The sequence below is a fragment of the Prunus dulcis genome, chromosome 8 (genome assembly GCF_902201215.1).
Source record: "Prunus dulcis chromosome 8, ALMONDv2, whole genome shotgun sequence".
In the NCBI taxonomy this organism is placed as follows: Eukaryota; Viridiplantae; Streptophyta; class Magnoliopsida; order Rosales; family Rosaceae; genus Prunus; species Prunus dulcis.
In genome coordinates, this window is record NC_047657.1 from 233,896 (window position 1) to 261,854 (window position 27,959).

General features: G+C 37.3%; 4 protein-coding genes across 8 annotated transcripts; 1 reads left to right on the top strand and 3 right to left on the bottom strand.

Annotated features, from left to right (window-relative positions):
- The first annotated feature begins 2,114 nt into the window (after window positions 1–2,114).
- On the top strand, window positions 2,115–10,979 carry LOC117636722 (DNA topoisomerase 1 beta-like). Of its 3 annotated transcripts, none has more exons than XM_034371371.1 (17): window positions 2,115–2,200; window positions 2,336–2,414; window positions 4,930–5,824; window positions 5,908–6,102; window positions 6,820–6,900; window positions 7,075–7,134; window positions 7,298–7,392; window positions 7,540–7,696; window positions 7,813–7,938; window positions 8,226–8,306; window positions 8,407–8,497; window positions 8,590–8,723; window positions 9,516–9,584; window positions 9,679–9,768; window positions 10,110–10,213; window positions 10,289–10,457; window positions 10,646–10,979. In XM_034371371.1, exons 3-17 carry the CDS (start codon window positions 4,973–4,975, stop codon window positions 10,712–10,714), a joined length of 2,373 nt encoding a protein of 790 aa, XP_034227262.1. In that variant the 5' UTR covers window positions 2,115–2,200; window positions 2,336–2,414; window positions 4,930–4,972; the 3' UTR covers window positions 10,715–10,979. The 3 variants fall into 3 exon arrangements, with proteins under 3 accessions (XP_034227262.1, XP_034227264.1, XP_034227263.1); XM_034371372.1 differs by having other exon boundaries at window positions 2,181–2,200; window positions 2,342–2,414; XM_034371373.1 differs by lacking the exons at window positions 7,075–7,134; window positions 7,298–7,392; window positions 7,540–7,696; window positions 7,813–7,938.
- A 1,547-nt stretch (window positions 10,980–12,526) lies between these two features.
- LOC117637574 (F-box/kelch-repeat protein At3g23880-like) lies at window positions 12,527–18,703 on the bottom strand. The gene is made up of 2 exons (XM_034372500.1): window positions 18,099–18,703; window positions 12,527–13,201 (listed from the first exon to the last, which is right to left on the bottom strand). The coding sequence occupies exons 1-2, from the start codon at window positions 18,674–18,676 to the stop codon at window positions 13,009–13,011; spliced, it is 771 nt and encodes a 256-aa protein (XP_034228391.1). The 5' UTR covers window positions 18,677–18,703; the 3' UTR covers window positions 12,527–13,008.
- Window positions 18,704–19,667: 964 nt separating this feature from the next.
- On the bottom strand, window positions 19,668–22,230 carry LOC117637045. 2 transcript variants are annotated; one of them, XM_034371795.1, is made up of 6 exons: window positions 21,834–22,230; window positions 21,490–21,560; window positions 21,065–21,170; window positions 20,676–20,808; window positions 20,430–20,576; window positions 19,668–19,818 (listed from the first exon to the last, which is right to left on the bottom strand). In XM_034371795.1, exons 1-6 carry the CDS (start codon window positions 21,902–21,904, stop codon window positions 19,795–19,797), a joined length of 552 nt encoding a protein of 183 aa, XP_034227686.1. In that variant the 5' UTR covers window positions 21,905–22,230; the 3' UTR covers window positions 19,668–19,794. The 2 variants fall into 2 exon arrangements, with proteins under 2 accessions (XP_034227686.1, XP_034227687.1); XM_034371796.1 differs by lacking the exon at window positions 19,668–19,818 and adding an exon at window positions 19,868–20,164.
- Window positions 22,231–22,980: 750 nt separating this feature from the next.
- On the bottom strand, window positions 22,981–27,868 carry LOC117637044 (glycerophosphodiester phosphodiesterase GDPD4). 2 transcript variants are annotated; one of them, XM_034371793.1, is made up of 9 exons: window positions 27,652–27,868; window positions 26,957–27,043; window positions 26,483–26,580; window positions 25,859–25,919; window positions 25,619–25,699; window positions 25,396–25,488; window positions 25,071–25,160; window positions 23,583–23,710; window positions 22,981–23,490 (listed from the first exon to the last, which is right to left on the bottom strand). In XM_034371793.1, exons 1-9 carry the CDS (start codon window positions 27,844–27,846, stop codon window positions 23,322–23,324), a joined length of 1,002 nt encoding a protein of 333 aa, XP_034227684.1. In that variant the 5' UTR covers window positions 27,847–27,868; the 3' UTR covers window positions 22,981–23,321. The 2 variants fall into 2 exon arrangements, with proteins under 2 accessions (XP_034227684.1, XP_034227685.1); XM_034371794.1 differs by lacking the exon at window positions 27,652–27,868 and having other exon boundaries at window positions 25,859–25,923; window positions 26,957–26,971.
- Window positions 27,869–27,959: the final 91 nt, after the last annotated feature.

Consider the following 27,959-nt stretch of genomic DNA (forward strand, 5'->3'; position numbering starts at 1 on the left):
TATTTGCTTTGTCTAAATGGAGTAGGGCTTCTTGTGGTGGTAATATAGCTAGAGAGAAAGTGCAAATTCTCTTGGCGTGGGATTTTCCTGGTACTAAAGGGTTTAAACTGAATGTGGATGAATCTTGTAAATCTGCATCTGGGAATATTGGTGTTGGGTGTTCTTTGGGACTGCTTTGGGGATTGGATTAAGGGATTTGTTGTGAATTTGGGGAAGGGCCAAATTCTTGAAGTTGGTTATGGTTCTATTTTTGGTCTTAAAATTGCTTTCAATAAAGGTGTTAATAGGCTCATCGTTGAAATGGACTCAGCTCTTGGTGTTCAACTTATCCAACAAAGTATCGCCTATTATTTCCATTCTCTTGCTGGTTTGCTGCAATACTGCTGTACTCTTTTAAGACAATTTGAGAACTATCATATTCAACATATCCCCAAGGAGAAGAATTACCTTGCTGTCTGTTTTGCAAGATGGAGTTATAATTTGAATTTGGGCATTTGATTTTTTGAAAATGCCCCATTGTGGCTAGTGATGTGTAGGTTGATGACTTGCTAGGGCCTCTCATGGCTTGTCAGATCCCCTTGGATAAAGCTTAGTTGTTCTTTGGGGTTTATTCCCCCATATCATCGACACAGAAAAAACAAGATTATAAGGAATAAGGCAAAAAAGCGAAGAGGACATAACGTGAAGTAGGAAGGAGGAAAAAAAAAAAAAAAACTTCGAAGGTTAACTATCCCGTTTGGGTGTTAAGGTTTTTTTTTTTTTAAATTTAAATTTTTTAAAATTATTATTTTTTAAAATTTATAATATTTTTTATTTATTTAATAAATTAGGAGTAAATTGGGCTTTTGTTTTTAGGATGATGTTTCAACTTTTAACTCTCTTGGATTAAATTTAAATGAGGTGGCATATGGATAACAAAAGTTAAGCAGATCATGATAGAGAAAATGAAAGCAGAGGATCCAGATCCAAAGTGTAATTCTATATATATATATATAAAACAAAAGGCAGAGAATGGTAAAACATTCAAAATATCAAAAAATGTCATTGGTTAATGCAAACATTAAGAATTGAAATGATTAATTAAATGATAATAATATGGTAAATTCAAACTTTTTCATATTAAAAAAAAAGTTAATATTAAAAGAAAAATCGGATAATGAATTTTATTTTTATGGAACATAACTACCCATTATCTTTTTTAATTCTAAAATAAATTTACATTTTTTTATAAAAAAGCCTCTCGCAGGTGTAGAAGTGCGTGTCGAGAGACTAGTTATATTTAAGGGAGATTCACTATTATACCTAATATATGGACCCAAATTATAAAAATATCACATGGATTTTAGAAACACACCCAAAGTCCATTTACAATATAACAAAGAGGCTTTTAACTTCTTTTAAATTACAAAACTGTCATCGATTTTTTTAAAACAAACCTAACCCCAAAAGCTTATAAAAAAACCCAAAATTTTCAATAAGGCATCAAAGTAATTGAATAATCAAAATTAAATTAAATAGAGCCAGTTATTATTTTTTGGGAGTTTGTTTATAGAAATTAAATTGTGTAAAGTTTATTATCTATATATATAAAGCAAAAGGCAGAGAATGGTGAAACATTCAAAATACCAAAAAATGCCATTGGTTAATGCAAACATTACAAATTAAAATTATTAATTAAATGAGGATAATATGGTAAATTCAAAATTTTTCGTATTAAAAAATTAAAAAAAAAAGAAAATTCAGATAATGGATCCTATTTTTATGGAACACAACTATCCATTATCTTTTTTAATTCTAAAATAAATTTAATTTTTTTTTAAAAAGCCTCTTGCAGGCGCGGAAGCGCGTGCAGAGAGGCTAGTATTTTTTATGCTAAGAATGGGTATATGACTAAATATCCCTATATTTAATGCATGTGACAGTTTTTAATTCGATGTTTGTAGAGATTACAATAGGCCGGGAAGCACAAGATTACACCCAAATAAGCCCTATGCGCGAGTTAGGTTTTTTTTTTTTTCTTCCTCCTTCCTTTCTTTTTCCTGGTCTGAATGCGCGAGTTAGGTTAGGTTTTCATTCCTCTCTCTTACTCTCAGGTTCTCTCTTCTCCGGCCAAACCCACCCCCCCCTTCTCTCTCTCTTCTATACTTCGATCTCACTATCAGTCGATAAGCCACCGCGCCGACTCCAGCCCTGCACGCAGGTCAGCTTCTCTCTCTCTCTCTCTCTCTCTCTCTCTCTCTCTCTCTTATCTGTTCTTTTTTTCCCCGTCGGTTCTTTGCTCCGCTAACTCTCTCTTTGCTCTCTCTTCTTATCTCGATTTTTCTATGTTTCTCAGTCTCAGTTAATGATCGCCGACAAAATCTATTCCTCTCCTGCGATTTCTTCTGTGGGTTTCTCTCTCATATCAGTTAAAGGTGAGAGCATCATCTTCCTTTGAATTTAAGGTTTATTCAAAATTAAACTTATGTTTTTTTCTTTTAAATTAGGCTTGTCGATTTGGTGGTTGAGGTTGATGTGATGATATATTTTTTCTGTTAAGGGTTTAGGGTTGTCGAATTAGGGCTGCTACCAATTAGGTTATGTTGTGCTGTGATGATTATTTGAAATTGACAAAGAAATTATGAAATGTTGGTTTCATTAAACTAATTAGGGCTGCTACCAATTAGGTTCTTCTGTTAAATTATACTGTTGTGATTATTTGGTTGTCCTTGGTGGTTCTGTTTTGCTAAATTAATTTTTATTTTATGAAATTAGGTTATGTGAAACTACTAGGTTCTGTTTCTGCTGCTGCTATTCTGTTGTTATGCTGCTGTATTAATTATGTTTATGTTTCTTTTTGTGAAATAGGTTATGTTGCATGCTAGGTCTGTTTTTATTGGTTAGTTTCTGTTTTTATTAAAGGAGAGATGGACCAATTTGAACACTTGCCTTGTAGTAATGAAGCATGTTCTTCTTCCGCATCCACATCATCACCATCACCTATTATACCAATTCCCCAACCTCGAGTCTAAACACCAACTCAGTCCCAACCTCAAGCCCAAACACCGCCTCAACTGGGTGGTCTTCCAAAATTACTTCCTTCCGGGACTAGATAATCATCCATAGAAAATTGGAATCAACAAATGGAAAGAAATTGAAAAATACTACTTGTCAAATATTGTCCGTTGTTTTTCAAGAATAGACATTTTCAAATTTCAATACTAAGATGAAATATTTTAATTTAGGCTTCAAAATCCCCAAAACTAGAGGCCCCAACATAGATTACTGGAAATTAGTGGAAAAAAACAGCAAATAAAATAAAAAGCCCTAATATTTGGATTAGGGTTTCAGAAACGCTTCAAAAAGGATAGAAAGCACAAAATTACTGAAATAAAAAAGTAATTAATTTTCAAAACCCTAATTTTTGGATCAGAGATTTTGGATCTAACCTCTAAATTAGATGCAAGCCCACAGATGATTGGCTCCACCGCTCCATAGACTGATAGAATAAAATTCGAGAGAATAACGACGTTGGTACGATAGCCGAGTGGCGGAGAGAAGAAGGTCGAGCGTTAGAGATAGAGAGAGTGACTGAGAGACTAACAGTCGATATAGAGTGATGGCGGTGGTGTGAGGCGTAGAACTAAGAGAGTGATGGCGGTGGTGCGAGACTGTCAGTCTCTCATTCGCTCTCTCTGTCTCTGATGCTTAATCTCTTTCTGTTTGCTGCTCGGCTGTTGTACCAACGTCGTCATTCGCTCTCGACTTTTTCTCTCTTAGTATCTGGAGCAGTGGAGCCAATCATCGGTCAAAATTTGATAAATAGTATTTTTCAATTCCTTTTTGTTTGTTGATTCCAATTCTGTTCCAAACGCTGGAATGGAAATTTAAAATCGCGGATTATGGAGGTTGGAATCTTCTGGAGTGTTCTTGGTCAAATCATTTTCTGCCCACTTGATTGCTAATCCTTCCTCACCTATCTTCCCTCCTCCTTGTGTAATTGGGAAGGCTAAAGTACCCCACAAGGTAAAACTGTTATTTGATTCAAAGAAAAAATCCTTGTTTATATTTCTCTCCTAGCTGGTGTATTTTGTGTAAATGTGCTAATGAAACATTGGATCGCTTATTTATGTCTTGCCCAATTGTCTCCTTTTTGTGGGAAAGACGTCAGGAGACTGGGATGATCTAGGGCAATTATAATTCTTGCTATGACTTTCTGGGGTCAGGGATGAATTTCTTTGGAGGAAGGAGGGGTGTAATTCTGGGCTATTGTTCCTGTGATGGCGCTGTTCTGTGTGGTGTGGGGAGAGAGGAATAGAAGAATTTTCGAGTATTTGGAGGGGGATGAGATCAAATCAGGTTTTGGACATCGCTATGGGCATCTACATCCTCTGAATTAAGGACACAAGCTTGAGTTTCATTCTATTAGATTGGAATGCTGCAATTGTGTAGCTTGTGGTTAGCTTAGCCTTTTGTTGTTTAGCTTCCTGCAGCCTCCTATATGTTAGCTTTCTGTGGTTTTTTGTTTGTGTTGTAGGCCTTTAGGCCCTGTGGCACCCTTAGCCACAATTCTTTTGCGTTCTTGTCTTTGGCAATAAATTATCATTTCTTTTCAAAAGATGGAAATTTAAAATCGTTCCATTCCAGGATAGTTAGGAAAGGGGATACAATTCCTATTTCTACTCTAGCATTCCGTCCAAACAAATGGGGCCAAGATGTTTAAGATTTTAAAAATGTAAGAGGAAGTGTGAAACAAATTAAAGAAGCACAGAATCGAAAATTAGCATCATGCCTCAGATTTTTGACTATATGTGCAAGAGTTTATTTCAACAAGAATACTCCTTTTCTTGTCTCTAGATAATGATTTAGCCTCAGATTTTCGGGTTTGAATGTAATTGTTGCGGTATTGTATCCATCTTGAAAATAAGTTTATGTTTTGCATAAATTTAGGTGATATACGGACAAGCTCAAGCAGAATACAGATTGTCAGATAATGGCTGTTCGGATTTCTACTAAACCGAATCTATGTGATGATGAGGACGAGAAACCTTTAGTTTTTAAACGATCCAACGCAAAATCTAAACAAAATCAGTTAGATGGCCAGTTAAAACAGTTACCAGTACAGAATAAGTCTACCACAATTAAGGAGGAAAGTAATTCTATTGAACATCCTGCCGAAGAAAATAGTGATTCTGAAGATGCAAAACCGATAAAAGCCCGACTGGGGAAACCTTGTGAAGATTCGGATGATGATAAACCTTTATCATCAAGGATTACACCAAAGAAGGTGGGAACTTCAGGCAGTCAGCCTTATGATTCTAAAGAAAGGAAGCCTGTGGCTTCAAAAGTTCAGAAGAATTGTTCCAGCACAACAGATAAAGGCAAAACTTCTTATGTGATCTCTACTAAGAGGCCTCTAGATAAGGCCAATATTTCTGAGAAGTCCTCAGCTAAAAGGCCAAAAGTTTCAGATTCTTCTACATCTATAAAGAATATGCAGGTATCAGCCAAAAAAGAACCAAAGGGAGAAGATGATGACGACTTCATTCCAATTTCCCAGAGGATTAAGAAAGCTACATCAGATAATAAATCACCTGTGACAAAGCAAAAGTTAACAAAAGTTGGCCCATCCTCGATCAAGAAAAAGATCAAGAAGGGCCAAAAAGCTTCTCAATTTTCAAAGTATTCTAAGTCTACAACAGTTCCACCAAGCTCTAATGATGGGCAGAAAAAATGGACTAGTTTAGTGCACAATGGTGTCATTTTCCCACCTCCATACAAGCCTCATGGGGTTAAGATGCTTTATAGTGGGAAGCCAGTCACCTTGAGTCCTGAACAAGAGGAGGTCTCTCTCTCACTGATTTATATTTCCTGCTTCGTATATTCCACTATCTTAATGAATTAGTTTCTGAAAGTTTTGAAGTGCAGGTTGCAACAATGTATGCAGTGATGAAAGATACAGATTATGTGCAGAAACAAACATTCAGAAACAATTTCTGGAATGATTGGCATAAGTTGCTTGGGAAGAACCACATAATTCAGAAATTGGATGCTTGTGATTTTACCCCAATATATGACTGGTATCAGAATGAAAAGGAAAAAAAGAAACAGATGAGTACGGAAGTAAGTCGGTGGCTCTAATGTATACCCATTATCTAATGAATAAAGCTAACATTTTGAGTTAAATTACAAACCAAAATATCGTTTTGTATTCGTTAAGTTGTTTTACTTCTTTGATTCATTTTTCTACATTTCTTCCCCTTTTTTTTTTTTTTTTTTTTTTTTTTTTTTGGTAATAAGAAACAATGACAGACTTCACAACTCTATTCAGCTCAGTTTTATTATTCAAAAATATATTTCTGTTTTGATAGGGACTATAAATGAGAACTATGTTCGAGACTCCGCATTTAGCATGGAGTTACAACTTTCAGTCTCTTCCTGAAGAGTTCCCAATAAGGATGCTGTGATGGCATTTTAAGAGGTCTTTTGGAGTAGGCATTGTCAGTTCTACGTAATGACTTATCAAAATATTGTCTCTTTATTGTGATATAGATTACCAAAGCATCTTTCAATAAACATTTAACCAGTTAAATATACGTAGAACTGACAATCCCTACTCCAAAAGAGACAATATTTTGATAAGTCATGATGAAATATGTTCTAAGTATCACCTGACCGTCCTGTGTATTATATCAATTGTCGTCCACAGGTTCCTATGTAATGGAAGTGGTTCATCTATTTAGGTCAAAATTGATACATCATTTCATGTTACCTACTCTGCAGAAGATTTTCCTTATGCCTCCTTGTTGCAAAATTTATAAGGCGTTTCTATTTATGCAGGAGAAGAAGGCATTGAAGGAAGATAAACTCAAAGAAGAGGAGAAGTATATGTGGGCCGTCGTCGATGGTGTAAAAGAGAAGGTTATCTCTAGCTTTGATTGATTTTACTCTGTAACCTAGGTTGCAATCTGGTTAATCCACTCTGCAATACATTTACAAAATATATGGTGCTTTTCTGGTGGGTGTGAATCTGGTAGTGCTATATCATCACATGAAAAGTTTGCCGAGTGATTTGTGACTGCAATGTTAATACAGGTTGGAAACTTCAGAGTTGAACCACCTGGATTATTCCGAGGTCGTGGAGAGCATCCAAAGGTTTTTATTTTATTTTATTTCATGTTATTTTTTATGATGCAGATTTCTGTGTTGTCCATGATGAGCTAGGTTGATATGTGGTGGCTGAGTGTTGAATTGTTTACAATGATTCTGAATTCTCTTTGCATATGTTGCTGTTCTTTCTTGCTATATATGGTATCAGTCGGGGAAGCTGAAAAGGCGGATTCGTCCAAGTGATGTTACAATTAACATAGGAAAAGATGCCCCAATTCCAGAATGTCCCATCCCTGGTGAAAGGTTTTATTCTTCATGATCTAAGTGATAGAAAAAGAACTCATTTACTGTCAAAGATTCAAAGGATGATGCTTTTCCTATTAGATTTTATCTGTGTGTTATTTTCATTCACCAATTTTGAGTTTAAATTGATACATGTGTCCCATACAGCTGGAAAGAAGTAAGGCATGACAATACGGTTACATGGTTAGCTTTCTGGAACGATCCAATTAATCAAAGGGAGTTCAAATATGTGTTTCTGGCACCTAGTAGTTCCTTGAAGGGGCAAAGCGACAAGGAAAAATATGAGAAAGCAAGGATGCTGAAGGTGTTTAGATGGAGATATGCCCATAAGCTTTTTATGATAGTAGTTTATTATACTTTTGGATAACATAGAAGATGCTTGTCAACATATTGATGAAACCCTGTTATTTTTGAGTGCAGGACTACATAGGAAACATCAGGGCTGCATACACTAGGGATTTTACTAGTAAAGATGGTACTAAGCGGCAGATAGCAGTTGCTACATATCTCATTGATAAACTTGCTCTCAGGGCTGGAAATGAGAAGGTGTAGTGTGTGGACTTATTTCAGCTGTGCATAGAAGCAATTGGGTTTTTTTTTGGTTTTGGTTTTTTTGTATGTCTTTGTTTTTTAACAAGTTTATGTAGGCTAACAAGTGATGTAAACATTAGCCAGACCATGGAAATATACTCTTCAGGTTCAACAGAGTGGTTTAATACAGCAATAGGATCTCTGTAGCTAGAGCAAGCATGACAATCAAAGTTAAACCATTTGTTCACAAAGAAGTAGACAAAATTGTTTGTGCTTGAATTTTAATGGTCATTCTACTGCAGGACGATGATGAAGCTGATACTGTTGGTTGCTGCACTTTAAAAGTAGAGAATGTAAAAGCAATTGCCCCTAACTCGTTGGAGGTAATCCTTGCTTTTGTAGAAATTTAAAATCATTGCTGGTAGTTTGCCAGTATATTATTACCAGGAAATGACCAGTCAACTCTGTTTTTTATAATTTCAGTTTAACTTCCTTGGTAAAGATTCAATCAGATATGAAAATACTGTTGAAGTTGAGATTCCTGTTTACAAGGCAATTATACAGTTCCAGACTGGTGAGTAGGTGGCTTTCTAAATTTCATACTTCCTTTTTTTGGTAATAGAAGCTCATAAAGTATGTTTGACTTTCTTTTCCTATTTGCTTCAGGGAAACGTGGCTGTGATGATCTCTTTGACAGGTTGGATACCAGTAAATTGAATGCTCATCTAAAGGAACTGATGCCTGGCCTTACAGCAAAAGTGTTCCGTACCTACAATGCTTCTATTACATTGGATAACATAGTAAGTTAATGTGGGCCTTCACTGACTTTGAACCTAGTATTGCTCTTATATGTTTTATATGAGAGTTATGATTTTTGTGTTTCAGAAGAAAATTCTAATCGCAAGGAGCTTTCGTAAAGATTAGAGAACTACTATGTTTTACATATACAAACCTGTACTGCAGTGGTGCAGTTATACATTGCTGACTTACAGTTGAGGGAAACTTTAAAAAAAATTTACTTCATGTGTATTTTATAAGTTGTCAAAGTAAATTGAGGTTGATCTACATGTTTGCATTATTTTATACACCAAATTTTCATGAATAGGAGAATACACCAATGAGTAGAAGTTGAGGCAACCTCCCTAGATCATTTAGTTGTGTGATTTATATAGATTTTTTTAAAAAAGTTTGAGGTGGCTTTGTCAATGGTACATTATCAAAAAATGTAATTATTTTTTTTATTTTATACATATTTCCATAAGGCATATAAAAAACAAGGTATTGCGATGATTGTTGACTAGAAACTGTTTATCCATCTGATGACTGTTGTGATTGTAAAATATTCAGTACAGTCAAGATACGATGTACATTCATCATATTCCCCAATCCTAGTTACTTAGATATTGGGTCTCATCTGTATGTTTCACAGCATTAACAATGATAATAGTCTTATCTTGTTCTTGACTTTTAACACCTTTTCATGTTTTATTACTTGTGTGGGTCGCTTTCTCGTTATCCTGCCCATCTCCCTGTTTCAGTTTCCTGTTATGATAATTCTTCGCTTTTTCCTTTTTTCCATGGCCTGATGACAGTTGAACAAGGAAACGAAAGAGGGAGATCTTTCAGAGAAAGTTGTTGTTTATCAGCATGCAAACAAAGAGGTATATCAGTCAATCCCTTGAGAATTTGTATTGAGCTAATTGTACTGTTCCTTTTGACTGAGTGGCATCTACAATTTTTGGCATTTCATTGCAGGTTGCCATAATTTGTAATCATCAACGTACTATCTCAAAGACTCATAGTGCACAAATGTCTAGGTTACTTGAGAAGATTGGTAACCTTCAGGTAACGACCTTATCTGGGGCTTCACAGAAATGTTATGGTCATGCTTGAAAACTGAACGGTGTAACTTTCTGCCTCGGAAAAATTTAGGGTGTTAGACCAACTGCTCTTTCTTTCTCACTTTTCTAAGAAGGAAAGAGGAAAATTTAAAAACAGAAACCTCTTTGTCTGACTGGGTTTATAAACTCATGAATCTTAAAATGCATGTCTATTTCTTGCTTGGGAACTAAAAGAGGAAAATTTAAAAACAGAAACCTCTTTGTGTGACTGGGTTTATGAACTTACGATTCTTAAAATGCATGCCTCTGTCTTGCTCGGGAACTAAGTCTCTTATTGGATTGTAGAGCATCCTGAAAGAGCTGAAAACAGATTTGGACAGGGCTAAAAAAGGAAGGCCTCCACTGAAAGATGCTGATGGGAAACAAAAAAGAAATTTGACCCCAGAAGCGTAAGTTTACTTGTTTGTTTATTTGAAACCAATGTCTGGATATGGCCTTTTATATTAATTTTTGGATTGACACAGATTAGAGAAGAAGATAGCTCAAACGACTGTAAAGATTGAAAAAATGGAACTAGATATGAGAACCAAAGAGGATCTGAAAACAGTGGCATTGGGAACGTCCAAAATTAACTATCTTGACCCTAGGATCACTGTTGCATGGTGCAAGCGACATGAAGTACCAATTGAGAAGGTAGGCTCTTGTGATTTTGTTTTCGAAATAAATAATATTAGCAATACTTAGGCTTCCATTTCTGATCCTTTGAACAAAGTGGAGGTGCATATATCTCCAATCATGGTGATATGCACTTTTCATTTGGTTTAGATTGGCTAATTGTTTGTATGCCCTGCCACATGCTTGACCATTTGCTATTGACACAGATATTCAACAAGTCTCTCCTGGCAAAGTTTGCTTGGGCAATGGATGTGGATCCTGACTTCAGATTCTGATATTTGGAGATGTGTTGCTCACATGGACACCACCCCCTCCATTTCAAATTGAAAGAAAGAAAAACAAGTCAACCTCACTTTTGATCCTTTATAGAACCTCACATTTTTTCCGTGTTTTTTTCTTTCGGCGGAAAATTCTTGTTGTATGTTGATTAATTTAGTGATTGGCTGAGTTGCCTTCCCACCTTGACATTTCATTTGTCGTTCATTTGTCGTCTCCTCTTTCCGGGATCGAAGGAATAGTTTATTTTACACTTTGAGAACCTCCATACTGATTCTAAAGATGTTTCATTTGTCGTCTCCTCTTTCCGGGATCGCAGGAATAGTTTATTTTACACTTTGAGAACCTCCATACTGATTCTAAAGATGTTTGAGATGCATATATATTGGGGATCGCAGGAATAGTTTATTTTACACGTGCGTTTTATTAAGTAACATCAGTTTTTTAAAATGCTGAACGTGAAAACTCTTCTTCTTCCACGTGGAGCCGCTTGGAGACTACACAACGGCGCCTCGTCCGCCTCGCCACGTTCGCCACGCCTTGCAACTCATTGTCCACGTTGGCTTGAAGCCAATACAGAGCAACATTGACAATAGCAGGCGAATGACCAGCACCTTTTTATAAAGTGACTTCCAAAACGGCTCCAAGATTTTTAAATTCACAAAATTCTGAATTAATGGGCTTAAAACCAATCGTGAAGGGGACCAAGATCACAAGGAAAATACCCATTAAGTGGGTACAAATCAAATTCGCCCATGATTGGTTTCCAAACTTGACGGACTTGTGCCATTTCAAAATTCATAAATTTGATGGACTTGTGCCATCACAAAAGTCCAAATTCACGTATTCACCAAAGCCAAATTAATTACCAAATCAAAAACCAAGTTGTACACAACCACCCAAAGCATTTCTTTGATTGAACTACATTGGTTTCGATACCGTCAAGGTTACATAGACAATCTAAAAGTATCTTTAGATACAACCACAAGCCCAAAAAAAAATCTCTAATTTATCTTAACTAAATTCGCCCCCAAAAACTTTTTCATATTCAAATTATCCCCAAAAGACACCAACTCCAGTCAAATTTTCATCACCGACAATCATGCATGACTCCAATGAACTATGATTTGACTTATTCCCTCAAAAGGATACATAGGAAATTTGCCAAATTATGGTTTCTTCATAATTTCAATTAAAGGATGCGTTTCTTTTATGATGCTTATCATAAGGGATCATAATTAATAGATATTATTATCTGGAATGTTTCCAACAATTAAGAGATATTATTATCTTGAATGTGTCGAAACGTTATTAACAAAAGCCCTTATTCTTTTCAAATATTGATAATAATAGTAATATAAAATTGATTAAAAAAAATTGGTGAAATTGTGTTATGAGTAGTTTGCTTTCCTCAACAACTACAATCTTCTAAAGTGGTACTAAGAGCTACTCAAACTAAGCCAAGATCATGATCAAACCTGAATTTATGGTTTCAAGGACAGTTCCTCCATCATCTGTTTGATTTGAATTTGATGTTTCTTAGGTAGTTTTAATTGATGAAATATGCAGACCGCGTTCAAATCGCAAATGTTTCTCAATTCCATTTGTAGTTTGTTTTGTTTCAACAAAAGTATCGTTCATATGTACATCGGTTGGGAAATCAAATCATTAATTTTCCCTGGAATACAACTGGATCATCAACGGAATTGAGGATTTGTTATTGATCTCTTTCAACAAAAATAAAAATAGAACAGAAACAGAAACCTTAAATTTTGAAATTAGCATAAGAAAACAGAACACAAGTAAGTGAAAAACAAGTCGTAACTCAAATCAAATTATTTAACAGAACACGTACGTTGTTGCTTTTAGTATGTGAATACATTAGGCTGGTCAAGCAAGACAACGCTCTCTGTTAAAGCATCCATGACCTCATAAATCCAGTGCCCTTCAATTCGAAGTCTCTTAACTTGCTTGGTCTTAGGGTTCACAGACCGATATTCACCGTTGTCATTCATCACTCTGAGAACAACTTCACCACTTTTTCTACAACCAATCAGTCTAGAAACGCCTAGATCCAGATCCAGGCATATTGCAAATAGTTTAGCCCATGATTTGGCCACACCATACTCTTCCATCACCCACATGTGAATGTGAAGAAGGCAACCCCAACCAACACTTCCTTTCTGCTCCCGAGAGGTTTCATAATATGCAAGGGACTCTCTGTACCTTGAAACCATGAAATGTCCTTGAGCAAGATGGTCAATTGTTTGTGCTGAAGCTTCTGGTGGTATTGCTATCCTGCCGAATACTTCATTGGACATATCAAATGACAGAAGTGAAATGTTCCCGGTGTGCGCTCTGGCTTGAGTCCAATGCAGAGCCCCATTGACAAAAGCAGGCGGATTACTAACAAAAAAGTGCTGGGCCGGAGCATAATGTCACTTTCCTCAGGATCAGCAGCAGTATTGAGAGTCTTCCAAGAGCCCTTGGTGAAAGAATATGGAATTCTGTGTTTGTATATCGATGTCAATGAGACTATAATGTACAAGCTTTATACAGATTGCAAAAGCTATTCTAAGTAAATAGGAAATCTATTCTAAGTAAGTCAATCACAATAGCTGTGATTGACTCAATCTTATCTAATCACTAGGATTGTGCTAATTACAATAGTTGACCAATTTCTTTCCTTTAACACTCCCCCTCAAGTTGGAGTGTGAATGTCTATTACACCCAACTTGCCAAGATGGGATTGGAACAAGGGTGCAGGCAGCGGCTTAGTGAAGATATCAGCAACTTGATGTTTTGTTTGCACATGAGCTGTCTGAATTTCTCCATTTTGAATTCTCTCCCGAACAGTATGGCAATCCAATTCGATGTGCTTGGTCCGTTCATGATAAACTGGGTTGGCTGCAATGTAGAGTGCTGCCTTGTTGTCACAAAGTAAGGTGGCTGGTTGGCGATGCTCCACTTGTAGGTCCTGTAAGAGGTATCGCAACCAAGTAAGTTCACAGGTGGTAGCTGCCATGGAGCGGTACTCAGCTTCTGCAGACGACCTTGAGACAGTAACCTGCTTCTTGCTTTTCCAGGATATGAGTGACCTGCCAAGAAAGATACAATATCCGGTAACCGAGCGCCTTGTAAAAGGACATCGTGCCCAATCCGCATCACAATATGCAGTCAAGTGTAGTGGCCCATTCGAAGAGAATAATAACCCTTGGCCAGGAGCTCCTTTAAGGTAGTGAAGAAGCCGATGTGCTGTGTCAAAATGGTGCTTCCGAGGCTCATGCATAAACTGACTAAGTGTATTTACTGCATATGTGATTTCTGGTCTTGTTATTGTCAGATAGATTAATCTGCCAATAAGTCTGCGATAGCGAGTAGGGTCTTTAAGAGGGTCACTTCCAGTAGGCATGAGGGAAACATTGGCTTCCATAGGAATTTTTTCAGGCTTAGCACCAAGTAGGCCCGCATCTTCCAAGATATCTAGTGTATACTTCCGTTGACAAAAAGAAATGCCAGACTTGGACCGTGCAATTTCAACTCCAAGGAAGTACTTTAAAGGTCCAAGGTCTTTGATTTTGAAACAGGTGCCGAGAAAATGTTTAAGGTCTCGTATGGCATCATCATTATTTCCAGTGATTATCATATCATCAACATATAACAATATAGTAGTGAAAGATTTACCACGTGTTTGTGTAAACATAGAATAATCTGCTTTGGATTGAAAGAAACCAATATTCTGTATAGCAGATGAAAACTTACGAAACCAACTTCGAGACGCCTGTTTGAGACCATATAAGGATTTGTGAAGACGACACACAGTGTGCTCCCCCTGTCGTCGATACCCCGGTGGTGGAAGCATGTAGACTTCTTCATGAAGGTCGCCATGAAGAAAAGCATTGTGCACGTCCATCTGATGAAGTGGCCAATTGCGGACAGAAGCAATGGTGAGAAGACATCGGACGGTGATAAGCTTAGCAACAGGAGCAAATGTCTCAGTATAATCAATGCCTTCACGTTGGGTGAATCCTTTGGCGACCAAGCGAGCTTTGTATCTCTCAAGAGAACCATCAGAATTGTATTTAATTTTAAAAACCCATTTGCATCCGATCGGACGATGACCAGCTGGCAATGGAACTAAGGACCAAGTGTTGTTCTCCTCCAAAGCTGTAATTTCAGAATTCATGGCTTCAACCCAGTGTGGGTGATGTCGTGCCTCCTCATAGGTGTTGGGTTCAACCAATTGAGAGATATTGTTGACAAAAATTCTATGATGCTCAGAAAAATTGGAGTGAGATACATACCGAGTGATGGGGTAGCGAGTGCCAGACGTGATTGGGGAAGGAGCGCCAGGAGCAAGCAGGGCAGCATGGTGAGCTTGGTAATCTTTGAAGTGGGAAGGGGGTTTGGTAGTGCGGGTGGATTTACGAATAGGAGGGGGGTGGGTGTCAATGAAAGGTGATGAGGGAATAGTGGGAAGATCTGGTATGATAGGCGGAGACGAAGTTGATGGGTCAAGGGATGAAGGAGGGGCGGCATCTAATGCCACGGGAGAGGGATGTTGGTAAGGAGTGGGCGAATCAGAGATGGTGTGGTCTTGGGTTACCTGGGTCTGTGGATCATGGGCTGGATGGGGATTGTGGGCCAGATGGGGTTCTGGGAGAGATAATGGGTCATGGGATGGAGTGGGTAGGACAATTGTGTCATCTTGATTTTCGGACGGGGATGTAGAAAATGGGAATATATTTTCATGAAAAACCACATCTCGAGATGAAAGAAAAGTTTGTGTAGTAAGATCATAAAGACGATAACCCTTTTGACCAAGTGGATAACCAAAGAAGACACATCGACGCGCCCGTGCATCAAACTTGTGTTTGGGGAGGAGATTGGTAGCATAACACAAACAACCAAAAACCCGTAAATTAGAATAATCGGGAGATTTTTGGTGCAAGATTTCATATGGGGATTTGTGTTTGAGTAAGGGTGTGGGGAGGCGATTTATGAGATAGCATGCAGTTTGTAAACTTTCCCCCCAAAAACGTAAAGGAATGTTGGACTGGAAACGGAGTGCCCTGCCCACATTTAAAAGATGTCGATGTTTTCGCTCAACTATGCCATTTTGTTGGGGTGTATATGGACATGAGTGTTGGAAAATGGTACCTTTGTCTCTAAAAAAGGTTTGGAGAGATAGAAATTCACTCCCATTATCGGAACGCAAGGTTTTGACAGGGAGATTGAATTGGGTTTGAACCCAAGAGAAAAATGATTTTATCACCCCTTGTGTTTCCGATTTAAAATGTAAGAGATGGATCCATGTAAATCGAGTAAAATCATCCACAAGAGTTAGAAAATATCGTGCGCCAGTGTGAGTGGGAATTTTGTGTGGCCCCCAAATGTCACAATGAATTAAATCAAAAGGTGCATTGGATGACATTGAAGTAGATGGAGAAAAAAATAAGCGAGTTTGCTTTGCTAAAGGACAAATATCACAAACATGATGTGGATCACAGACAATTTCTGGAATTTTATTGGAAAGGAATTGAGTAGGTGCATTGGATGGGTGCCCCAGACGTTGGTGCCAAAGGTGGGAGGTGTGGTGAACATGATGAGCTAAATGTGGATTTTGGGTAGCTTTGAGGTAGTAGAGCCCATTAAAATGCTTGCCCAGGCCAATCGTCCTCCCCGTGTTCACGTCCTGCACAGCACAAAACTTAGCAAAGAAAATCACAATACATTTCAACCCTCGTGTCAATTTGCTCACAGATAATAAGTTCACATTGAATTGTGGTACATGAAGAACACCATCAAGTGTTAAGGCTTCAGACAATTTAATGGACCCAATACTTTTGATTTCTGCTTTTCCTCCATTGGGTAAACCAACAAAATCATGTTGAGTATTGATTGTGTTGTGTGTAGGTGCAAAACATGAAATATGATCTGAGGCTCCACTGTCCATTATCCAATATATATTTGAATGTGGGTCATGCTGTGAAAGATTGCAGGTGGATGTAACAATACCTGTTGCATTTGCAAGTGGAAAATTACCCGGTCGGTTATGCAAAAGAGCGATCAATTGATTGTATTCTTCGGTGGTGAAAGTTGGGCTTCCGTTGGATTTGCTGTCATGCTCTGGAATTGGATCCTTTTCGGCAGTGTAGGCAGCAGGCCTTTTGTTTTTGGGCTTGACATTCTTGCCATGCAATTTGTGACCCACAGGAAAACCATTGAGATAATAACAATTGTCAACTGTGTGAGTGTCTCCATCACAATAAGAACACTTCAGGGACCTCTTTGAGTAGGAGCCGTGCTTGCCATCCCCAGCACTAGGGGGTTTCACCGCTGCTGAGTTGCCGGAGCTTGTGCGGCCCTTGGTGGTTGTATAGCGACCGGTTTGCATAGCATGGGATCCGATTTGACGGTTTGCCACGTCCATCTGCCGCTCGTGTTGGAGGATCAAGCCATGAACGCGACGTGTGTCGGGGATCGGTGACATCATCAGAATCGACCCACGCACAGTTGAATAAGGTTCGTTAAGACCCATTAAAAATTGCATAACTCTCTCCTTCTCTTCTCTTAAGGCACGTGTTTTGGAACCCTCGCAATTGCAGATGATGGGTTCATGATAGGAATCTAATTCATCCCATAGGGCCTTGAGTTTGGTGTAATATTCTGAAATCGTAAGGTGCCCTTGTCGATGTTCGGCGATTTCTTGGCTAATTTGGTAAATCCTAGAATCGTTGCTCTGTGAGAACCGGTCCTGAAGATCATTCCACACCATGGATGCGCTGGTGCAGTAAAGCACGCTGCTTGCGATATCGGGATGTAGTGATTGCAGAATCCACGATAACACCATGTCATTGCATCTCTGCCAAATAGCAGATTTGGCATCGGTGCTTGCTGGGGATTTGATGGTTCCGTCAATGAATCCTAGTTTGTTTTTAGCACTCAAGGCAATTCGCATCGAACGGCTCCATTGACCGTAATTATGGCCTTCGAGAGGCTTGGAAACGAGAACAAGGCCGGGTGAGTCTGAATGGTGTAGGTTGAGTGGATCGGATATGTTGATTTCAGATTCGGATGATTTTTTGTCACCCATGTTGGTGATCTGTGTTGGTTGGTTGGTTTGTAGTAGCGGAAGACGTTTGGGCAGAGTCACCAATATTGATGCTCTGATACCATGAAAGAATATGGAATTCTGTGTTTGTATATCGATGTCAATGAGACTATAATGTACAAGCTTTATACAGATTGCAAAAGCTATTCTAAGTAAATAGGAAATCTATTCTAAGTAAGTCAATCACAATAGCTGTGATTGACTCAATCTTATCTAATCACTAGGATTGTGCTAATTACAATAGTTGACCAATTTCTTTCCTTTAACACTTGGCTAACGACCAGATCTCATATTGACATGAGATAAATTTGTTTCCTCGAAAAGAAGACGCTCTTCGTAAGACCTTATAGTCATTCGCACTCCTGTCGTAGCCAAAGCCACAGCTTGCTTCTAGATAATCATATTCATGACAAAAGGTAACACCAGACTTGGGCAAAACCACAAACTTTCTGATGCTAGGGTTCCAAACTAATGCGATAGAGTCAATGTCTTCCACAGCAAGGCACACGAGACCCTTACAAGTTCCGACAAAATGGGATGCCAACCCTCGGTCGTAAAAGTCGTACGGATTGTCAAGATTGGTATACTCTCTAAGCGTAGATGATGAACGACCATCGTCGTTGTCATCATCCTTGTACAATAAGTACATCCCATATTGAGGGTTGTGAAGGAGGAGTTGAACGTCTTCGTTTTGAATGAGATGATGGGTGATGAAAGTAGAGCTTTTGATCATACAATTCCATGACTTACACACTGCCGTGAACCGAAGTAGAGATCTGACAGGTAACTTTAGCAAGATTTCGTATATGATATCTCTAGGAACCTTGTCCCCTACCATTGCTTCCATCAATCCAATTCTCTTCTCTAAGTCAAACAAAGTAGAGCAAATATTCAGTTACGCTCGTATATTTATTCTTCTCCAATTTGGAACTATCAATCTTAAATACAATAGGAAATATCTCTAAATTACAATAGGAAATATATTTCAAATACAATAGGAATAAATAAATTGATAAGTAACTAAAAATCCTAACCAACTAATGACTTGCTAAGAAATTATTTCAATAAAGGTTACCTAAAACTTTTGCTCAAAAAAGGCCATTGAAGAATTATGCAAAAGACATGACGGCTGTGAGTTTGGTTGGTATTTGGCTGAGCAATATTTTGATGCAAGCAAAGATGATGTTTTCGACCCAAAAATAATAATAAACATAAAATCAAATCCAAATAGAAATAAATAAATAATTATGGGTTAGACCGATTTTCTATGGAAAGTCATTTGTTGACTCTGATCATGGACAATTTAGTTTCTCCTATATACATGATTGTCGGTGCAGAAAGCCAGGTCTTACATTCAATATGATTAAAGTTATTATAGTCATATGTAATTTACAGCCATGGCCTTATTTTAACCATCTCAATCCGTGTCTTGGGGTGTATTTACTGAGTTCTGTTGCCAACTAAATTTTGTACATGACTTCTTTCAGCTTGAAAAACTTTCCCATTTTTTAAACTATCACTAATTGCAAAGAAACATTATTTGAGCCCATTTTTCCCAGGATTTCGTTTTCTTGACAGGTTTATCTGAACTTTCTTTAACTGATGTTCGTCAGGCAAAGGTGGCTCTATATGGGTGAAAGGAAATGAGAAGAGCACTTCATGATGTTCTGAAAGAACCTAACTTTGTTATTCGAGGGATCCCAGGTCTGTCTTTTTGTGCGAGCAAATATTTTCGTCTCCAATTATAGCACGTCAAGTGAAAAAAGAAAATTATCTCTTAAATTAATTAATTGAACCAATTTTACCACAGAACATCGTGAGCGAGTCGACAAAATGGCTTGCTTTTAAGTTCATTAGTAAGAACTACGATATGTTCATCTCCTAAGAGCAAGCCTATTCTACAAAATCTAAGCTGTTTTCTTCCCAACACAAAAAAGATGCTCTTCCAACTAATCCATTGTCATCTCAGCCTCCTCCTTGCAAGCAACACTGTAAGATAGCCAAAAATTTTGGTATTTACTTAAATGATCCCAACAAATAACTTGTCAAAGGCACCCAAAAAAAATTTAAAAAAAATATGTGAGTAGAAAACAGGCAGTATCCTAATCCTTTGGAAGTAACAGTTCCTTGATCATCTAAACTTTTATTTGAAAAAAAAAACAGACGATTTATTTATATTGCAAATCGCTCAATCCTGAAACAAATTGAAATTGCAGCTTGTGTTCCCACCGAAAATACACATATTTCAATAACCCATTCGATGAATGAGGTGTCTTGCACAGCAATACATCCGATGATGCAGTTCAATAGAGAGACATGACATGCATCAGTTTTCCTGTCATATATATATAATATATATTAATCGATCATCATCAGACTTTCATGGACTTCTTCTGTCCAGAAGCTACCTTGGTTAAAATATGAATACAACATCATAAAGCATCATACTTATACACACAGAGGGCACAGTGAGAAAGTGTCAGTGATATTCTATGTACAGATGTTATTATTAATGTCAGAAACATGTGAAACAAAGTGCCCTGTTTGTGGCACAAGAAGTAACTGCACGGTTATTACAATGTTAATCAGGCATCTCTTACCTTAAGCCTGACTTCTGTGGGTGAAAGTGCTTTCTTTGGGCTTGAAGGAACAGTGCTGAACTTGGGAACCAACACCTTAAAACATGGTAGAAAGAGTATGTACAGTGCGGCAAAAATTAAAGGAGCAGCAACGAGCCATCCCAACAACTGCAAAAATTGATATAAGTTAGACATGAAGGGTTCATAAACATAAATAGCAAGACAGAGAGAGAGTTATGATTACAAGATGTTAAGTTGGCAACCTACCGCATGCGCAATACTTAACAAGACCTCACGTGAAGCTTGGCCAGTTAAAACTTTCTTGAAAGCATCAGAAGTTAAAGGAAAATGAGCTCCACCAGAAATAATTTCACCAAAGCGCAAGAAAGGTACAATTAAACTTGACAGCAAACAAAAAAGCAATCAGAAATACAATCATATATGTAGCATTAAATGTAAAATGAATGATACAAGAGAAACTGAAAGCTGTAAGAGAAGTTCTTTTATGCACAATAACATGTTGTTTCTATTCTCTATGGCCTATATCAACAGACTACAGAAGAAACAATGTACCAAGTACGAGATCAATGGGCGCATGTACTGGCAGAACATCAATGTATTCAAACTACAAGACCCTTAGATAAACGCAAAAGTACCTCAGTTCTATTGGTGTAGCAAGGACATTAGTCAGCATCACAGTTGGAGCATGGCAATGTGACCCCAGCGATGCAATAGCCATCCCACACAGAATCACAGTTGTCCCTTAATGAAACATTAGCTAATATGAGGTCGTGTATTTATTAACATTTCGAGAATCCAACATAAACTCAACTACTGATAAATCTCCACAACTAACAAATCCATTATAACTACGAAGGGGGAATATTAACAACATCCTCCACATTATATCCAGCCTACATTTTCCTTAATGAACCTTCCGCATGTTTAAATCTCAGATTGTAATTCCTTTCTGTTCTTTGTGCTGCATGATAAAACTATGAAAATACTCTGAACAATGACTAGACTGTATTGAAACTAAATTCAGAGGCAAGAGCCATAGATCGCTGAAGATACAACATACCACATATTGGGAATACTCCCAAGGTAATGCCAAGAGCTGCAGAGAAGGCCAACAGCTTAGGTTCTGCACCCCTTCATATCATAATGAAATAAAATTTTAGTGTTTTGTAATAAGATTAACAAATAATGACAAAGAAGAAAAATACGCAATTTCGTTTTGAACGTTCTCGGCAAAATAATAAGAAACTTCCTTATTGCATTTAATTTTTTCCAATCAAATCATTAACATAAGAATCAAAATGCACAATTTCCATTGGAAGATTGGTAGGCAATAATTATTTAGAGAAATAAAAGAAATACTTGAGCAAAAAAAAGAGAGCAAAAACTGAATCTGAAAGAGAGTACCTGCGGAGGATTTCGAGGAGAGGATCAACGATCTTCTTTTTGAACCAAATGGACAACCCGTTACAAGCCATCGGAGAAATTTCGACTGATTCTTATTGTACTCTTTCCGTGAAAGTAGAATGCTGGGAATTGATTTGGGGGTTTTGTCAAGAAAGGAGTGCCTTGGATATGAACTTGGAATGCAGAGAAATGGAAAAACAAAAAGAAATGAATGGCGATGTCTGAGTCTGACTGTCCTCTTTTGCTTTCCCACGTTTCGATTTATTTAATTAAAATTGAAAATTTGGATCTGAATTTCTGAAACCGGAGAGATTTTTTGTGGTTGGGAATTCAGATGGACGGACGCTCCTCTCTGAGACACAGACAGACCAAATAACAGAAAGAAAAAGTTAAGTTTGTGTTTTTGAGGAGATCTCGCAGGGGAAGTAACAAGTTTCTATCCGGTGCGGTACACGCTTAAGGTGCTTACGACTCTGCAGCGTATGGCGTTGAGCAACGTCACGAAATGAGCTTGTATGTCTGCGTGGACTCTTGAAAAATCGGTGTTTTTGTGAGTGGAAGTGTACGAAATGCAGAGGATATTTTCCCTCAGCTGATGACAAGTATCTCCTTGTCAACTGCAAAGCAACGTGGAGGTTGGATGTAGGATTCTATAATTCATTATTTAAAAACACACAGACATTGTATAGTTTAGTTATATAATGTCATTTCAATGGCAATTTTAAACTTATACTAATTTACTCATTTGTTTGATTTTATTTTTTATATAAACGGTAAGATATTTCTAACAATACATAGATTGCAACAGAGTTATACGACCAGAATGGGGATAGCAACAATATACAGATAGCTCGAATGAAGGGTACATGGGTTTGAGGAGGGTGGTGCGGTGTTATTTTTGGGGGGGACAACAGCATCCCATCGTGAGGAGAAGAACTTGCATGTCACGAGAATAACGTTTTTTGCTATCCTATCCAAACACATTCCATCGTATAGAATCCTTATCATTCATAGCGGAACGTGATTAGTTAGGAATAACAAACAATGTTATTACTGGATGTTCAAATTTTTCTCTATGGTGAGACGCGTCGTTGAGGGTGTGGTGTCGGCAGAGCATTGTGGGTGTTCACTTCAACTAGTGCAATAGTCAATTAAAGGATCATAACTCAAAGTCAAAAGTAACAAAATCCTAGTTTCAGTCAAAATGGGCAACCACAATTTAAATCAATGCCTTATCCTTATCGGCCATACTAATCTTTTAACAGAACGATCGTAAAGTACTCATTCTATCATATGCTTCTTTTTCAGCATCAAATCTATCTCAGGCCCTTTGAGAGCAGGAACCAACTACTTAACAATCGCTGTGTACATTGATATCTTCAGATTTCTTTCCTTATTTTTTGTTAGTGACCTGATATCTTCAGATTTTCAAAAATGTGGAATACCGATTTCCAGAAAAGTACAAGTCTACTGGGAAATAAATGGATATCATTCTGATAACGAGAAACCATGCTCCAGACACTCTGTTCTGATATCTTGCATTAGACCTTGAAGCGTAGTGGGGTTGCTTGTAACAATGGCATCAACACGCTCATACAACATTTCTTGCATGGAATCCATATCATCAACAGTCCACGCATATACTTTCTTCTTTCTCCTGTTAAAACCCAGACATAATAAAGCATGAAATCTCATAACATGCATATACTCTAGGTACCACAATGCTTATTCCTCAAGTCAAAGTCATACCCATGTAGAATTCTCACAAGTGTCTCATCAATCAATGGGTGGTATACACCAACGACGCCAGCACCTTTCATCCTCAGTAAGTTGGTTCTGGCCCTGGTAGACGGATCAATCATAACAATGTACCCGACCTGCATCATCATAAGGCAAACGCTAACTCAAATTTTGTTCACTGACAGTTTATATCATAGTGCGAGACTGCAAACAATTTCATTGATTCAGCCTTGCAGGTGCAGGGACATGCAACAACAAACTGAAACAAAAGATCCTGCAAACTCAAAACTAGTAATGTGTTTAAAGACTAAAGTATTTGCACTGGACCAAGTGGTTTTGGGCCGACGATAGTGCTGTACATCAGGTTTGTCCTTGAAGATCTAAAATCAATTTACATAAGAAAAAGGTCATCATACTGCTTAAAAAATAAAAATTGAACTGACCTGGTTTGTTAAAAAAAGGGGGCTTATGCAAATGGTTCATGATAATGATAGGTCCAGAAGTTTAGAGACCCAATAGACGGTCATTAAATTCAATCTACTATATGAGACAAAGGTCATTGTATTCCTTAAAAAACAAAAATAGAACTGACTGGTTAGTAAGAAAAGGGCATATGCAGATGGTTCCAGAGAAATTGCTAGGTCCAGAAGTTTAGAGACCCAATCAAACATAACGACCCAGAAGGGAGAAGAAAACTTCAGAAAAAAGAAAAATAATATTAATAATCACTTCCTCCTGTCAGCTTCATCTTCTCAAAATTTTGCCACAAGTGTTTACATTTGTCAACAGAAGTCGTGACTAGTGTTGGGTAATGACGAGCAATCTCAAACTCTTGCTATTATTTTACTATTTTGATATGAAGAGGGTCTCACAATTGCTAGATATGTAAATATATCTGGTTCACAAAGTAAACATGATATGTATTTTTGCGGTGAACCACAAGTAGTGATATTTCCTATCATGGTTACTTCAGTTTGGATTATTCAACTAAAAAATAAACCTATATATACACACACACACACACACAAACATATTTACTTTGTTTGTTGAAGGTGCTCCAATCAGGGGTATGTCTACGACTCTACACTCACAAGGCCACATGGACCAAATGGCGAACCTTAAGTGTATGGCTCACAAGTTTGGAAGTAATGCACAAAAATAAAAATAAAAGATAAACAAACCTTCAGGCGCTTTAAAAAGAAAAAGAAAAGAACAATTAAAGAATTCTATATTTTTTAAGGAAAATAAACATTTTTAAAAGAAAACTAATTTTACATGTAGACTCCTGCTACTCAAGAGATACGATGCTTGCAGGTAAAAGGAACCTACAGCTTGATCAAAATTATGCAAGTACGGAAACCACCCTCTTGAGATAAAAGTCCCTCAACTAATCAAATTCAGCAATGAACACAAACCAAATCATACCTTAAATTCAAACATGTCTCTGAGAAATCATGCAAGAGACCAGAAAAAAGAAAATTGTATGTTGCTAGTTACCGTGACATCTGATGATAGTTTGATTACGTCCCTTGCTAAATTGTCGCTTTTAGCCCATACTAGGCAATTCATACACTGCATCCTCTTAACCTGGAAAAAGTTTCATTGAGAAGCTTGAGGCAACTTGGAAAGCCATGTCAATTGAAATTACATGTGTGTGAATAACAATAACAATAAGGTAGCAATAATAAATAATAAAGATAAAATTTCCTATGACTTCCGTGAACATGTAGATGTTGACTATGTTTTGTACCTTTTTAAGAGTAAATTGTGATTTTAATGATTTAAAGATATAGAATAAAACGAAGCAAAAAAGAAAACTTACAACAGAAAGAACATCGCTTGCAAGCCCTTTTTCATATGATGGAGGCCCGACCTTTATATCTAGAATCACCCGCCGGACTGAACTTGAAATTACCTGCAACAATTCAGAATCATAGTCAAAGAGCAATTGGGATGGAGGCAGCTGCTAGGGCACACCAAAAGGATCATTTGTAACGATTCAAAACTATCATTGAGAGAGCATAAAAGGAGTTCATGAAAGATACCTCCAAAGCCTCTTCAATTGTAGGAACATTTTCATCTGGGAACTTCCTTGCAGATTGATGCACAGAACCAAGATCTTTTATCTACAACCACAAACTAAATATATATTCTCAATCAACATTATCACAAATACCTAACAATATAATTTAAAAATACAGACAATATAATGTTCTAAAGAAAGCCAGGATAGAAAGATCGTATATCATATTTTACAAGAAAGCCAGATAGCAAAGAAAATTCACCTCTTTCATACTTAAGTACCCAACCTTAGAAGCATTGTTTCCAGTTAACCGCTGCAAATCCCTGCCTGTGTAATTTGAGAATCAAATCTACCAATACAATTCTAACGAATGATACTCCAACAGAACCTAAAATAATATGATCAAACTTTTAGTTGACATGGTATTTTGATGTCATGTCTGAGATCCAATAATATCTAAATCCTCAGAATTCGAGTTGGCTGTGAACATTCAAACACAAGCTTCATTTCTTTGGTTTGCTTAGTTACAACTACACTTTAAACATCTGGATGATCAATGACGAGCATTTGATTACTAAGGTGCAAAAACTCTGTGCATGTTAACCTTGAAACTTCATGACTAAGGTGCATAAACTTCTCAATTTCATTTTTTCTTATGTTTATGAAATCACATGGATTAATAATCTGTGTGGTCTGGACTCTAGGACGGTCATCTTGTGTGTTATTACATAATAAAATGATAACATAAAGTTCATCGTAGATTTCTTGTTGTTCATAAAAGAAAAGTTATTTGAAAGTAATTGTTAATAATAAGGTAGTCGAATAGTGTAAGATGACAATCACTAGATTAGGGGTAAAACTATGAACATTATGTGAACCAATGTACCTGTCATGGAGCGCAAGCAGAACTCCATCCAAAGAACGAGAAACGTCAATCTCAATGCAGTCTACTTGAGAATGAAGAGCAAAATGATATGCAGCCATCTGTTTAGTTGTGAACAAATAATAACATCATGTGAGAGAGAGATAGCGAGAAGGGACAGGGAACTCAACAGTCAGAACTTTAAGAGAATAAATTTCTCGCAGTACAAAAAGTTTGATCTATTTTACTCAAAGTTCAATTTTATAAAGAACAACAGGAAATTTGGTTGCTGCTTATTCATGGGCCTCACCTATTCAACGGTTCTAGGAGGTAAACATGTAATCAGTTGTTGATCCTTTACAGGTTAACTTGGGGAGGGTGAACCCAAGCTATGCCCCAAGTCAGGCCAAAACTTTTAGTCACTAAATTTTTGTTGGACAATACTGAATACTAAATTACCCAACCAACTAAATTAATTAATTAAGATTGCGAGCCTACCGTGTTAGGGAAGGCCTTACTTGAGTCACCACCATGCGCACACACAAGAGGAGGCTCATTTAGCCAGCCACACTTTCTTAACTGCGTCTGTAGAAAAATTGAAACTTACAAAGTAAATATTTGAGTCTACAGTGAAAAATATTATAAGTTCTACACATTATCTAAGTAAAATGCTGCATTTTTCTCAATGAATATAAGAGAATTTATGAGCATGCACCGTTACTACATTACACAACTTGATATGCCCAGCCATGAAAGAATGCGTCAATCAGTTTGTTGCCATCACAATCTACTTAACTAGAATCGAACACCCAAAAATTAATCCAAGAAATGCAAAAAAAGAGAAGATTTATTAAATCAAAAGACAAATATAAATTTAAGAACTCCTTGTCTTTTCTAAGACGTTGAGTAACCCAAATGAAACATACTACCACTTTGCCCAAATCAATTAAGCCAAAGCCATTATTTCAAAAAATTGCAACCGCCCACATAAATTGTTTTCAGCCATTTAGCCCCTATCAAATCCAAAATTCTCAGCTTTAACAAAACAATAAACTCATAGATACATACAGTATACATATGCGCTTGAGCATAAACACAAACATCTATGAATGAAAATGTCAAAATTAGCCTATGGGTCTTTTCATATTAGTACAAAGAAAACGTATATAGAGTGTGAAAGAAAAAGAGCTTACCTGGTGAAAGCGTTTGAGCTTGAAGAAGAAGAAAATGGGAGGGACAAAAGCGATGAAGGCGAGACTTATGAGAATCGCACGAAATACTCTCTTAGAAGAAAATCTGAAGAGAAAGGCTCCGAACCCAAACCGCTGCTGCCTCTGATGGAGGGACAGTCGCCTTCCCAATCTCGTTGAGATCGCCATTTGGATCATACAGAATGACCACTCAAGTGAAAGAGCGAGAGAAGAAGTCACATATAGTTTATTTTAATGACCGATATGTACTTATTTTTTTAACCATTTGTGACATGTGTTGAAATTATTTT

Bases quoted from the DNA above. Each gene is read 5' to 3' on its own strand.
- LOC117636722 (XM_034371371.1), top strand. From the start codon at position 4,973: ATGGCTGTTCGGATTTCTACTAAACCGAATCTATGTGATGATGAGGAC. The intron at 8,498-8,589 runs GTGAGTAGGTGG...TATTTGCTTCAG, and splicing joins AATTATACAGTTCCAGACTG to GGAAACGTGGCTGTGATGAT. The intron at 8,724-9,515 runs GTAAGTTAATGT...GCCTGATGACAG, and splicing joins CTATTACATTGGATAACATA to TTGAACAAGGAAACGAAAGA.
- LOC117637574 (XM_034372500.1), bottom strand. From the start codon at position 18,676: ATGGAAGCAATGGTAGGGGACAAGGTTCCTAGAGATATCATATACGAA. The intron at 13,202-18,098 runs GTGTTAAAGGAA...TTCTTTCACCAA, and splicing joins GAGATCTGGTCGTTAGCCAA to GGGCTCTTGGAAGACTCTCA.
- LOC117637045 (XM_034371795.1), bottom strand. From the start codon at position 21,904: ATGGCTTGTAACGGGTTGTCCATTTGGTTCAAAAAGAAGATCGTTGAT. The intron at 21,561-21,833 runs GTACTCTCTTTC...TATGATATGAAG, and splicing joins CTCCTCGAAATCCTCCGCAG to GGGTGCAGAACCTAAGCTGT. The intron at 20,577-20,675 runs GTAGGTTGCCAA...CAATTTTTGCAG, and splicing joins TGTTAAGTATTGCGCATGCG to TTGTTGGGATGGCTCGTTGC.
- LOC117637044 (XM_034371793.1), bottom strand. From the start codon at position 27,846: ATGATCCAAATGGCGATCTCAACGAGATTGGGAAGGCGACTGTCCCTC. The intron at 27,044-27,651 runs GTAAGCTCTTTT...ATTTTTCTACAG, and splicing joins AGCTCAAACGCTTTCACCAG to ACGCAGTTAAGAAAGTGTGG. The intron at 25,161-25,395 runs GTAAGTTTTCTT...AACTTTTTCCAG, and splicing joins CAAGCGATGTTCTTTCTGTT to GTTAAGAGGATGCAGTGTAT.